The following is a 14,426-nucleotide window of genomic DNA, read 5'->3' as shown; positions in this document are numbered from 1 at the left end:
AAGTAACATAAAATTTAGAAGTTTGTGTTAAAAGCATAGGTTGGAATGTGTCTGATGGAAGTAATGCATCTACTAAGATTTTGGATTGAGTGTAGGAGCTCAGCGATTTCGTGGTAGTTGAGAGTATTGTATTATATATTTGCCAGTGTAACTGATAGAGACAACACAGTACTTTTGCCAGATTGTAATGTATTCTTCTGTGTTTTTAGAAAGATAAAACTATTAGACTAGTAGGTGAAATACTTAACAAGTGACCATGAAATGCAAAAGGGTAATTAGTATACTTCTCAGATATGATATTGTATACAGAATACTCACGGTGGCTCCCCACCTTTCATCTGGGAATCTCATTGGTTTGGTCCCAGGAGAAGTGTTCTTGGCATTATTACTGCTCAGAAATTATTGTTTAGCCCACCATAATATACTCCATTGCTAATTTAGGAATGTATATTAAAGAAGAAGACTGTGTGTTTATACGTATGTATTTAAAACTCAGGAAGTGCTGCTGTCAGTCTTCAAAAGGTGTCTATTAAGTTTCTGTTTCAGAACATTTTAAGATATTTTATGGATTATATTTTGGGAGACATTCTATTACATTTATGCTACATTAATAGGAATTTCAGAGAATTGGAAGGTATAAAGGTTAGCTCTTGAATATGTTCCCAGTAAAGAAGAATGGATGAGAAAATATGTCTAAAATTTATTTCATGTAGCCCTGGGATAAATGGGAGACAGAATTGGCAAGATTTACTGATGAATTTGAATCATGTTAGATAAAAGCAAGCAATTAGAAATGGTAATCTTAAGCCAAAGAAACTAAAAAAAAAAGATTTAGTTGTGATTATATTCCACTTTTAATGTTTTAAAATTTAAATAAGTATAATTCCTGGTAATTGTAAAGTTGCACACGATACAAAGCAATAGATAAAGTAGTAACAATAAGTGTTTGCCTTACCCCAAATGCATTCCCCTTTCCAGGTGTAATTGTAGTCAGTAGTTTAGCTTATATCCTCCAATTATCCAACGGTGTATGTGTATATAAACACACATATTTTAAAATAAATGGAACTATTCTATACTTGTCTATAACTTGCTTCACATAGCAACATGGAAATTACTTGTCAGCAGCCTACAGCCATCTTATTTTTCATAGGTGCATAGTAATCTGTGGTTTGAGGTATACTATACAATTATTTAGCATAATCTTCTTAGTAAATAAGGAATCTGAACAAAGATGAATAATCAAGGCAATGTTATTAAAGACAGTGTTAAAACTTTTAAGTGCACTTAGAGAAGAGGACTGGTTTTGGAGTCCTATTTGATCCTTTTAGGAAGGAACCCCTAGTGCATTTTCAGTTTTCTGACTGTTCAGAAACACATTCTGTCATCTTTTAATTAATCAATTAATTTTATTTTATTGTCAAGGTGATGTCCAGAGAGGTTACAGTTACATATATAAGGTAGTGAGTACATTTCTTATCAAACTTGTTACTCCTTCATTTTCTCCCACTTTCTCTCCTCCCCAATTCTTCTCTCCCCCCCCCCCCCAGTTGTACAGTTAATTTCCAACATATTTTCTTGGGTCTCCCTAGGTAGCCTGGGCTGGCCTCCAATTCAAGATCCTCCCTCAGTGCTGGGATTACAGGTGTACACCACTGCACTCAGCTTCTGTGTTCTGTGTTCCATTTTTTCTCTCTCATCTTTTTATAACTGTAAAATGGGAAATATATTTGTAACCAGATATTTTAAGAACTTTTTGTTTATTTTTGAAAAGTTTTATAGAAAATACCAAATAACACTCAAAAACTAAAAAAAAAATCAATTCTGTTAATTCTTCTAAAAAGCAATATTTTTTTAAAAAATCTGTAAGGTAAGAATTTCATGCCCTCCAGCTCCCTGTTTCATCTCAGATGTACCTTGTACTGACAGCTCTGAGCACATTCTTTCTAACATGTCTTGCCTTTGTACAACTTCACTATGTTTATGTACGTATACCACACTTGGGTTTTCCCATAGTACAATATGATGGTACTGCTTGTGTAAGTGTGTAACTTAAAATTTCATCTTCACTTCCACAGTATATTATGGACTTGGGCAGAAAATATCTGATTAATTAAACTTATCTATCTTTTATGTTATCTCTATTTATTTTCTTGTACTAACAACATTCACACTAGCCAAACTAAGAAGGGACTGATTTATTAACCAAAATGTAATTTATCAATTTGCAATATGAGGTATATTTGGCATCCTATTCATAGCTCCTTTGCTTGGGGCATTCCCACCTAATGGGTGAATTACTCAAGAGACTAGATTATAGATAAGAGAGCTGAGAATTAGAACTAAAGCGAGGAGGTGTTCTAACAGGATATTTGTACCACACTGAGGTAGCTCTATGATTTGCCCTGTGGCTCTTTCTAACTTAGTCATCAGTTACAGCACTGAAATGTTGTTAGAGACACACAGAACAGGTTTCTCCATAGTCTTGACCTGGACCATTCACTGCTGTCTGTTCCAGTGAACACACCTGACTACGTCCTTGATGACAAGAGGACAGCTTACTACAATAGCCTCTCTTTAGAAACATTGACTGGAATTTGAGAAGACTTGATACAGACATGGGAAACACCTTCAATTTTTTTTATTTTTTTTTTTTTGTGCCAGTCCTGGGCCTTGAACTCAGTGCCTAAGCACTGTCCCTGGCTTCTTTTTGCTCAAGTCTAGCTAGCACTCTGCCACTTGAGCCATAGAGCCACTTCTGGCCGTTTTCTATATATGCAGTGCTGAGGAATCCAATCCAGGGCTTCATGTACAGGAGGCCAGTGATCTTGCCACTAGGCCATATTCCCAGCCCCACCTTCACTTTCACTGCAACTCATTTATACCTAGTGAGACTGCATGTGTTAATACACAGAGGTGGTGATCACCACAATACCTTTAGATGTTGACATCTGTCCTGGTGCCCCAAATCATCTGTGGTTGAAAACCATTGGTTTGGAGTAAAGGGTGAGAGAAAGGAATACCAGATAGAATGTTGTATGGAAGTTTGTCTAGAAGCAAGACTTAAAGATACCATTTCTGCATAAGCAAAGAGTGTAGAAATGTTATTACTAGACCTGTGTTGGTCTCTTCTTTTCTAACAAGACCTTTAGTTTAGATAACTAATTCTAGGACCTTTCATTTTCACTCTTCTGACTGGAAATTATTAGAATAATTAACTGTATTGCTATTTTTAACTATATACTTATTATGAATCAGTTATGCTAATATTTATACTCATTTTAGTGTGTATAAAATCCTTCTGTCAGTCTTAAAATATTATGCAAAAGTGAAGTTTTCTATTAGCAAATATGTCTTCCTATTCATGTCTCACCATTGTTATCTCTTTAGATTTTAAAACAAGTAAATGTAAACTTTACCATTTCATCTTATTCTTTTCTGAATTTGACCAGGAATATAAATATTGCTCTAGGAATGACCACTTTTTTAAATGTAAATACAAAGGGTTAAAGTGTGACATCATGTATTTTTATAATGAGAATAAGAAAATGATATTCCTTAAATTGAAATAGACTTAGCAGGCATGATGTCCCTCTATGCTCAATGTTTGCTGAATGAAGGAATAAATTACAGGAAATGAGTTATCTCCTTTCTAGTAGAATATCTGCTAAAATAATCAGGGACTCTAGTCTTCACGATAGAATTCTTTAATGTAAAGTTATTTAACTATCTGTAGTTCTCTGAGTTTCTCCAGATTTCATCATATAGAATGGAAGGGGGAAGGGGGCTGCATTAGATATCTCGATGCAAACTTACTGGGCCTCCAAGAGAGTGTCTCCATTTTGCTTTGAGTATTTCCTTCGGCCCCAGAACCCATTCTTAAGTGTCCTGGTATTTTGTTGCCTTTCTGGCTTGTAGTGTTTAGCACTGCTGTCTCACACAGAACTCTTAATGATCTCATGGGATTGGCCTGGCAGCCTATTGACCATATATTTAACTGATTACCCATTGTTGATGGCTTCCTTCTTTATTACTTCTCAGGTGTGATGAAAATCATGTGGGTTTGGGATGCAGTTGACTAACATTGAAACTATTGAATTCAATGGAATTGTTTGACACCATAATTACTCATAGCACAGTTTCAGAACTTGAGGCCAGGTGGAGTATATTTCTTTTCTTTATGGGTTTCTAAGTTACCTCTTTAGAACGTAGTCCTAAAAAACTCCTAACCAAAAACCTTTGAGTTAAGCCTTCTTTATTTTCCATTCTTATCTATCATCACATCTCCATGCCTAACTATATGCATGGAATACAGATCCCTCGCATAGATAATTTCATTTATTTTTTTGCCAGTCCTGGGGCTCAAATCTGGGCCTGGGCACTCTTCCTGAGCTCTTTTTTGCTCAAGGCTAGTGCTCCACCACTTGAACCACAGCGCCACTTCTAGATTTTCTGAGATTAATTGGAGAGTCTCACAGGCTTTCCTGCATGGGCTGGCTTTGAACTGCGATCCTCAGATCTCAGTCTCCTGAGTAGCTAGGATTGCAGTTTGGAGCCACTGGCCTTGGCCTTGTTTGTGTGTGTGTGTGTGCACGCGTGTGTGCATGCATGTGTGAATGTGTGTATGTATGTCATGCACATGCAGAATACGAAAGATTAAAGCAATATATTATTTTGAGGGATATGAAAATATCCATACAAATATAATCTACAGTTCATTTCTTTTTTTCCTTATTTTCACGACAGTCATTTCTAAATTTTAGATGTATTTCTTTTTTCTTATATACATATATGTATCATTTTGTTATAATTAGGATTTCATTATATATATATTTATATATGGATCTAGTTATGCTGTACCTTAATATCCATAGATGCTGTACCTTAATGTCAACCTTTCCCCCTTCTCTCCTTCCTGCTCTCCCAGTCTCTGGTGGCCACCATTTTACCCTCAATTTCTATGAGATCAATATAAGAGATCACACATAGGGGGGGAAGTATTTGCACTCTCTGCCTGATTTATTTTGCTTAACGTAATAATTTCTAGTTCCATCCATCTTATTGTGATAGGATTATATGCTTTTTATGGCCAAATAGTATTCCATGTTGTATATGTACCATATTTATCTATTCAGTTGAAGGATATTTAGGGTTTTTGTTTTTTTATCAATTGGCAGTTGTGAACAGTGGTGCAATGAATGTGGAAGTACAGATATGTCTTCAACATACAGATTGTATTTCCTTTAGACAAATGCACTTTTAGTCAGTAAATAGTTTATATATGTTGGGTTATAGACTTTGAGACTTGTTCAGAACACCTCTTGTTGGCCTTTTTTCCTCATTATTTTAGGGTTCACAACACCTTTTTCAATAGGTCTGAGTTGCTGCTCTGAATTCTCCTACTCTTTTTTCCTTTCTCTTTCTTTCTTTTTATTTATTCACTTATTTATTTTTGTCAGTTGTGGGGATTGAACTCAGGGCCTGGGCTCTGTCCCTAGGCCTCTCTGTGCTCCAGACTAGTGCTCTGTCACTTGAGCCACAGAGCCACTTCCAGTCTTGGAATAGTTAATTGGACATAGAGTCTCATAGGGACTTTTCTGCCTAGACCAGCTTGGAACCGCAATCCTCAGATCTCAGCCTTCTGAGAAGCTATGATAACAGATCTGGCACTCTCTGCCTTCTATATAAATGAATCAAATCAAGGATTTCACCCTGTGGGGCCTAACATTGTCTTAACAGAGAGAAGGTGGCCCTATGTGACTCCTGGGTAAGGCCCAGGCAGGTTGGGGAGGAGGTTGGGCTGAAAGTACTGGTAGCTGGGCGCCTTTAGCTAGGTCTCCTGTAGGTTCTCACCTGTTGAATAAATGAAACTCAAATTTTGGTTGTTAATTATATTTTATTTTGATTAATGAATGTCATCTAATACAATGGTTTTTTTTTCTTGTCCAAGTGTCATTTTACCCTGTTAAGTATCTATTCAGAGTGTAAGGGCAAGGCAGTCCCTGGTACCACAGGGATGAGGGAGGGGAGTAAACAATTTGAAGAGCTCGCTGATCATGCTAAGGAAAATTTTTAGAGTTTCTTAAGAAGCTAACTTTGTGGGTTCTAAACTTGATGAAAAAAAGGAAGAAGAAATAAATGCAACAGAAAGAGATGTGGTCAGAGCAGAAGTAAAGATAGTTCCAGTCTGGAGGGGTGAACGAAAAAGTTGTTTTCTGTGCCAAGAACAGTACTCAAACTGGGACAGTGTTGGAAATCCCACTGGCCTTTTGACCGATTCTTCCTTGAGGTTCTCTTCATTCCCTGTTCACTTAAGAAGTGTTTCCTTTTGCCACTCAGCCTGCTCTTTTCCATTTCTGAGCTGCCAGAATCTCTTAACCCCTTGCCGTAGAATAGGACCTTGTTGTCCTTTGTACTTCTTGTCATACCAAATCACACACAAGAGGTAAGACGAACGCTTTCCTGTTTGAGGTGAACTATGTCTCCCTGAGTTTCAGAACCATTTTTTCCAACTGAAGTTATCTCCTATACCACATCCAGAATTATCTTTGGCACCAGTACTTGGAAACTTTATGCTCCCCCCACAGGCTGTTTTGCAGCATTAATTAGTTTATTAATTTATTTGTATCTTCATACTCCAAAAGTTGGTAACAGGGGTACTGAGATCTGAAGTGGTGAATATACCTTGATCCTAAAAAGAGCCCTGTCATTAACCACTACTAAAGTTTGGGCTGCCCCAGAACTTACATCTTGGACTTCTCTCTCTTTCCACTCATTTTTAAAGATTGCTCGTTCACTTCTGTGACATAAATACTTCCTTTGTATTGATGATGACTCTGGTTCCCACCCTTGATTGTACTTTAGATTCATTTCTAATTGTTGACTTTATTTTTCCACTTGCCTTTCCATAACCACCGTAAATTTCACTTAAGCAAAACCAGTCTCTTAATCGCCTGTATCTAAATTTGCTTCTCTAGCATTACTTATATCAGTACCTAGTTGTTCAGGCCAAACACCATGAGTCTTTCTCTTACCTACAATTTTTAGGTTAAGTGCTAGTGGATATTCTATAGCTCAATTCTGTCAGCAAATCATTTGCCTTCTCTTGTGAGGGCCTCCAAAGAGCTTTCTCTGGTCTCCTTTCTTCCCCTTTTGCCCCTTCCCCCTTTAAAATGTAGACGGTCATTTCATGCAGCATAAAGCTCAATGGCTCTTCACCAGTAAGGTCCAGTGAAGTCTCACCCTGGACTCCTTCTATGCCTTCACTCTCTGTGAGCATCCCTGAACTCTCTTCCCTTCAGGTGCCTGGCCCAGCTTTGCTTACGTCATCCCAGGCACATTCTAACCTGAGACAGTATGCATTTGCTGCTCTCTCTGCTTCAGATTTCCTTTCTCCAGATATTTATGTGGTGTATCACTTCTCTTTATTTGCACAGAAATCATTTTGATTTATTAGTCATCCTGCTTAAAACAGCATCCTCCTAAAATCTCTTATCTTACTGTGTTTGTTTCCTCCATAGTTTTTTTTTTTGGCAATCGTGGGGCTTGAACTCAGGGCCTGCACATTGCCCCTAAGCTCTTTTGCTCAAGGCTTATGAGCTACTACTTTGAGCCATAGCTCTACCTCTGGTTTTCTGATGGTTAATTGGAGATAAGAGTCTCAAAGAGAGTCTCAGACTTTCTTTCCTGGGCTGGCTTTGAACTATGATCCTCAGATCTCATACTCTGGAGTAGCCAGGATTACAGGTGTGAGCCACCAGTGCCCAGCCGCTATTTGACATTTTAACTGATTTGACATTTGGCTGATTGTTGACACTCAAATGCATGCTCCATGAAGACTGAGAGGACAAAGACACTCTTGTATTGTTCCCTGCTGTATCCTTCTAATCGGAACAGTGGGATGAATGATTGAGTATATGATGGTGAATGGATGAGGAAGGCTCTGGAGCAGCATCCATGGTGCCCAAGTCACAGCTCCTACTTCTCTTACATGGGCGGAATGCACATTTCCACTGCTTATGACTCCCTTCTGTTAAATCCTTTCCAGTATTAGTTTGACTTTCACCTGCTCCCCCAGTCTGTACTTTCCTTCTTCATCCCACAAAAATAGCCTTTTAGAATTAATTTCAGAACATAACATATGCTGCCAAACAGAGTCGTTTCTGTTAGGAGAGGAGGGTTCTTTTGTGATGTTGGTGGTGAGAGGAGAAAATATATAAAAATAAATTAGAGTCTTGGATAAATTAAATTCTCAAGTTCTGAAGGGACTTACAAATGGGAAAGGTGACAAAAGATTGTTCTTTTTCTGATTACAACTCCACTGGAGCCCTGATGTTCTGTGTCTGACACTGAGTCTAACCTGAGTAGATGAGGATTTATGCTGTCATTGTTTGCTGTCCCAGGGGGCTGGGGAAGGGCTGGGCAAGGGCTCTGCAACTGAGCTGCATCCCCAGCCCCAGGCAGAAGGCTTTTTAAAAAGAGAAAACAATGTCTTTGACAGCACTGAGGACTGTGAGCGCACATCCTAGGAGGAATGGAGAAACGACAGTCACCGCGAACACTGACAAGCATTACTAAATGCTGTTTGCAAATCACTAATCCTGGTCCTATGAAGTGGGTAGCTATCATGTCTTATTTTCAGAAAGGAAATGAAGATACACAGAGGTTAAATAAACTCCCTCAGTGTCACACAGTAGTGAGAGAAAGGGCCAATGTGGATTTGAGTTCATGCTCTTAACCATCTTTGAATATCTGAAGAGCCACTACTAAGGTAGAATAGGGTAGGGTGGAAGTTCTTAGAAGGCAGCTTTAGCCTTAGCCACACATTCCAGAGTCACAGCCTCTCAGTCTTCCCAGTACATAAGGAACCAGTAACAGAACTATATCAGACTTACTTGCTTCTATCTTGACTATTAACCTATATTTATCCTATTTTAAGGATTGCATTTGACTTATTTTGAGCCATTTATTTTAGACCAACACTCATTTTGTTGTTGTTTTTGAATAAAAAATGAATACTATTGAGATGGATTCATTTTTGAGCCATTTATTTTAGCACAACATTCACTTTTCTGTTGTTGAATAAAAAACATTATTTAAATTGAGGAAAAGAGAAAAAAATTAAAAATTGACTGTCTCATCTTGAAAAAGCTTTCCAGTGGGGCGATTGGCCTGATTACTGGCAAAACTGGTCTGCTGTGTACTTAAAGCACTGTTGTGGAAGGAAAATGCCCCACATGCGCAAGTGGAAGATGCGTTCTCTAGTCTATGATGACTTCGTTAGGATGCTTTCTGTAAACACGGGTTGAGCACCTTCTCTGTGTCTGGAATTGTTCAAGGCACTGAAGATAAAAATATAATTTGGCTTAGTCAATAACCATAAGGAACTATTATCAACTAAGAAAAGAAGCAACTAAGAGTATAGGTGTAAAAAAATCAGTAGATAAACAGAAAAGGACAGCCTTTAGAGAGATTTTGAACAAAGTAGGAAGGGTAGAAAAATGTATTATGGAAGATAACTAGGTATGAAAGGAGAATCTTTCCTGTGTGAGAAGGGAGAACGTGGAATGAAGACCATGTGCTATGGACCCCGCAGGGAGTTCCCACAGGGATAGTGTATTAGCATTTGCCTGCAAGATAAGACTGGCTGTAACTCAGTAGATGAATTAATTTGTAAAGTATTTTGACATTCCTAGAACAAATGCATCTTGTCTTATTTTAGTCTCCAGAACTCATAAAGAAGATTCAGAACTCATAGTCTCCTTCCTCCCCATCCCCACTCCATAGGCCAATAAATACATTGACATGAAATGAATGAATCCATTAAATCAAGTAAAACTAACATTCTGTTGATTAGGACAAGGATTCTAGCAGTATAGACAAAGGGATCTTTCTGTTTCTTTGCTTCATGTGCCTAGAACCTCTTGGATGCTTGGGGAATAGTAGTCTTTCATTCTAGGACCTTGGTCCATAGATTAGCTTATCTTTTATGCATGTCAAATATGTCGGAACTGAATCACTGTCTCTCTCTCTCTCTCTCTGGGACTTGCTGCCCAGGTGGATGGGGGAATTCCCCTGTTTTGTTTAAATCATAGTTGTCTTTGGGTTTGGCTAGCATGTTCATGATTAGTTTACTGACAATTGGGTTTTTCCTTCTTATACCATATGTTATTCCATGATTCATCAGCTTTGAGTCTGTTGCCTTGAAGGTGAAACAATTTCTTCCAATGTTGATATTTCAAACTCTCGTAGATAATAAGCACACACATATGCAGAGTCCTTGCAGAAGTTTTAAACATTTGGAGATGAATGAATTATGCTGCTACAAATGGAAAGGAGCAATGACAAATTGTAATGGTGATATCGTCATCTTTTGTTGGGTGGCTGCTTGAATGCTGATATTGATAAAGCCTGGATGCTTATCTTTCCTTGTGAAATTGCTTATGGTTGTGTTGTTTATGACTTTAAAGTGTTTTTACTTAATTGCCTTAATTTACATGTATTTTAATATTTTAGACTGACATGATCTTTAGTTTTGGAAGTAGGGCTTAAATTCCATTTATATAACATTATCTGTTTATATTCTAATGGTGGCTTCTCTTCTGTATTTAATGTGTAGCAGTGATTATTCAAACCTCAAGAAATGTTCTTTTAGCTCCAGATACAAATAATATCCTCAGAAAACATTTTAATAGAGCACATTACATTTTCTGAATGCAAAATAAAGCAGTCATTTCTGCATGGGCACTTTCTAAGTATTTAGAAGATTAGGTTTGTAATAAACATGCACCAAATTAGCTTTCTGCATACAGCTCTAATCAATGCACTTAGTACATGGCATCATTTAGCCACCTGTCTCTTTTTAATCACAATGTCACTGATTGTTTTTCAGTGGAGTGAAACTCTTTATAATTTCATGGTATAAATACATGTATAAATATTTTTCTAAATTTGTACACTTGGAGAGATTTTTAAGAGATTCTAATTCTCCATGTCTTCCTCTCCCCTCTCCCTTACCTGGTTTTAGCTCCTCTTTGGTTCAGGTGTGCTCGTGTCCTTAAGCCTTTCTGGGCCGCAGCTGGAGAAAGTGGTGATTGATAGAAGCCTGGTGGGGAAGCTCGGCTTAGACACCATCAGCGATGGTAATTACCCCCATGTGCAAATCAATTGCCTACATTAACAGTGGGGCAGGAGAAATAGTGTGTCAACAGGTAGACTAATTATTAACACTAGGGACTTGCAAACACAACAAGTAATTGCTTGTAATAGCGTACTTACAACCCCTGGGACCAATATAAGTTTCCACTAATATTTAATACCAATGTTCCTTTTCTTCTTCTTGCCAAGTGTTAGGTTCATATTCTGGGTATGTTTTTACTCTTTTCTTTAAGAAATGTGAATATATTTTCAAAATAAGCTTGTTTTCATCCTTTCAAGATTATTCCTCTATTATTATTAGTATTATTATTATTTTGGTGGTAGGAAGATTTGTACTCCGGGCCTCATGCTTGCTGGGCAAGCATTCTACCACTTGAGCCATGCCTCCAGGCATTTTTGCCTTGTTTTTTAGATAGGATTTCACACATTTTGTATGAAGATCCAAGGATCTTGGACTGATCTTTCTCCTTTCACCTTCTGTAGTAGTTGAGGACCACAGGCAGGAGCTACTGTTGCTGGCTTGTCTATTGAGATAAATTCTTGCTAACTTCTTTTTTTACCCTGCTTGGCATTGAACTACAATCCTCCACTTGTGTCTTCCAAGTAGCTGGGCTTACAGGTGTGTACCACTTAATGCCTGGCCCCCATTTCAAATAAAATTTTAATAACACAAGTATGTCAATACAGACACCAGTAAAATGGCATAAGGGCTTTGATTCTTTTTGGGAGGTATTTTGTTACTAGTTTATGACTACTGACTTTTGAGACATTTGAAATTGTTTTCTAAATAATAGAAATCAATTCCAGATATACTGGCTTTACTGAGTGAAAACACAAATAGTATATAATTGGTACAAAATACATAAGAAAATGTTTTAAGTCATTCGCTGACTAGGAAAGCTACTATTGAGCCATAAAGTCAGAATGCTTGCTGCCAGACTACCTGTGTTGTTTATTTCAAGGAAAAAAACTGAAGCTGAATAACATTGGAACATAGCCAGGCTTTTATAGCTGGAAAGTGACTGAGCTGAGATTTGAACACAGGTTCTGACTACCACACCCATTTCCTTTCTGCTATACTATGCAGACTCCTGAATTTTTCAGATTTTGTCCTTCTGTTCAAGGAAGAAGATATGAAAACAGATTCTATTATATGACAGAATGAAAATGGTCAGTATCTTAAGCTGAACAAAGGAAGCTGTAGTAGTAGAAAGACAGAATGAGAGTGAAGAGACCTATCTACTGTGTGCTCTCACTAGAAGCCTCTGAGTAAGTCAGACATAATCACGTCACCTTAAAGAAAACACTCTGCAGGATGGTTATAATTAGCAACATTACTGATAATAACAAGCAGGGCTAGGACTGTATGCATGCCATTTCCCCTTCCATGTAGGAGGATGGTGCTAAGGGAGCTTCCCTATGGAAGATGTTCAGTTCTAAGAATTGAACCTTTTGTTGACATTACAAATGAAATAGTGACTGTGATGACTTTGTCATTTTGATGCTCCTCTATAAGAATTAAAATGAGACTTCCAATGCTATTCGTGTCTCTGAGTTATCTTTTTTCACTTGTTTCTTTTATTTGTACCCAAAATAATACACTCTCATGGGACATGATAACAATGTGGTTTCTTGGCAGTCCTCCAGATACTCCTGTTATTGTGCAGATCCACTGTTTGCACGGCCAGGGGTGTGGAAATCAAGAAAAATGTATAAGACATTCAACAATTCCTTTATGCTAGCAACAGTGAATTTCTCAAACAACTATTATATATTTTATCAGTAATTTCATAACACTTATGGCCCTTTATGTTAACCAGGATATTAATTATTCACTTTATGCTTTATGAATAAGGCTACAGAAGTATTCTTTGGCAATATTCATTAATATTAATTTCTGTAATATACAAATGAGGGAAATATGTTTTATTTCATTTGGCTTGTATACTGTCAAAAGAAGGATCATTGGTGAAAATAATTAAATAGGTAAATCTAAATAAAATTTAGATCAGTAGAGAACATTTTTCAGTATATCCTCTTCACTTTATTCTCAGACAGCTTATAGTATAGAAACATAGAATTAGATTGTAAGCACAAATGAAAGTAACTATTGTTTTCATGGTTTCACTTTGGCATGAAGTGGTCTTCTTATATGCTTCTTTAGCTTTGATTTCATATGTCTCAATTGTGGTGGTCCCCAAATGTCAATTTATACTGAAATAGTCACAAAAACAAAAAGAAAAACAAAACTAAAAGTAAATCAGTATGATTAAATTGATGGTTGTTGTTTATTCATGATACTTTAAATATTTTTATAAAATATCATGATCATATTTAAGGAACTGGTGATTCTGATTAATTCACCTTCTAGAAACAGCTTTTTGTAACACTTCCATGGAAAACAGTCTATTAACTCACAATTTTATTCTTAACTTGGTAACATCAAATCCTTTTTTTTTTTTAGCTCTTCTCACAGACAGTTTCATCATCTTATCATTTTTGGCACAAAACAAACTATGTGTCATTCAGTTTACAAAGAAGATGGATTTGTCTGATGTAAATAAAAGACTGGAAAAACTCTCAGCCTTGGATTATAAGGTACAGCTCTCAATGTATATAGTTACATTACAAGTTAAGATATACTGGAGTATTATATGCGTTACTGTTATTCTTCAACACATCTTGCTTTCAGGAAACAGAATTATTACAGGATTTAGGTTGATTTACTACAGTGACCTTCCTAAGTTTTCATTTTTACTCTTCAGTGGAGAGAGTGTTTTAACACTGACATATTTGAAGCAATTTTTATAGTAGTTATCAAAATCAAAGACAGGTAACAGAGGCAAATGGCATTTTTCAATATGCCTTTTTTTTTTTTTTTGCTAGTCATAGAAACCATTCTTATTTCCCATTTAGATCCTTGGTTTCCACTTCACAAGAATCAAAAGAAGGAAGAAGGCTCTTTCAAAGAAAAGTGCAATAAACAAGGAGTGGGGAAATCCCACCCCTACTCCCAGCTATACATGGCGAAAATGCAAAAAAGAAATTTCTTTTAGATGTATCTCTCCCTTCCCTAACTCCAGGTAATTTGTTTCCTTGTGTCAGGCAGGGACTTTACATCTGTTAAGGCAGGATTTTTATTTAAAATGATGTGTTTAAATTTTTCCACATTGCATTTTAACTGCTAGGAAGGCATACTCTGCTAGGATGAGTATCTAATACATTTTCCAGGCTGTTTCAGTTCAAAGCCTCCTTTCAGCAATGACTTG

The 14,426-nt window shown here is 37.0% G+C and overlaps 1 protein-coding gene across 2 annotated transcripts in view; it reads left to right on the top strand.

Moving 5' to 3' along the window:
• The window catches only part of LOC125356248 (WD repeat containing planar cell polarity effector), a 184,790-nt gene that overhangs the window by 18,601 nt on the left and 151,763 nt on the right, over positions 1-14,426 (top strand). For both annotated transcript variants that reach the window (XM_048352604.1, XM_048352603.1), the window contains exons 6-7: positions 11,027-11,141; positions 13,622-13,755. In XM_048352604.1, coding sequence (XP_048208561.1) covers positions 11,027-11,141; positions 13,622-13,755 — 249 coding nt within the window. The remainder of the gene's footprint in view (positions 1-11,026; positions 11,142-13,621; positions 13,756-14,426) is intronic.

Source organism: Perognathus longimembris, chromosome 8 (assembly GCF_023159225.1).
Source record: "Perognathus longimembris pacificus isolate PPM17 chromosome 8, ASM2315922v1, whole genome shotgun sequence".
Taxonomy (NCBI): Eukaryota; Metazoa; Chordata; class Mammalia; order Rodentia; family Heteromyidae; genus Perognathus; species Perognathus longimembris.
This window is presented reverse-complemented; position numbering and strand designations above follow the sequence as displayed.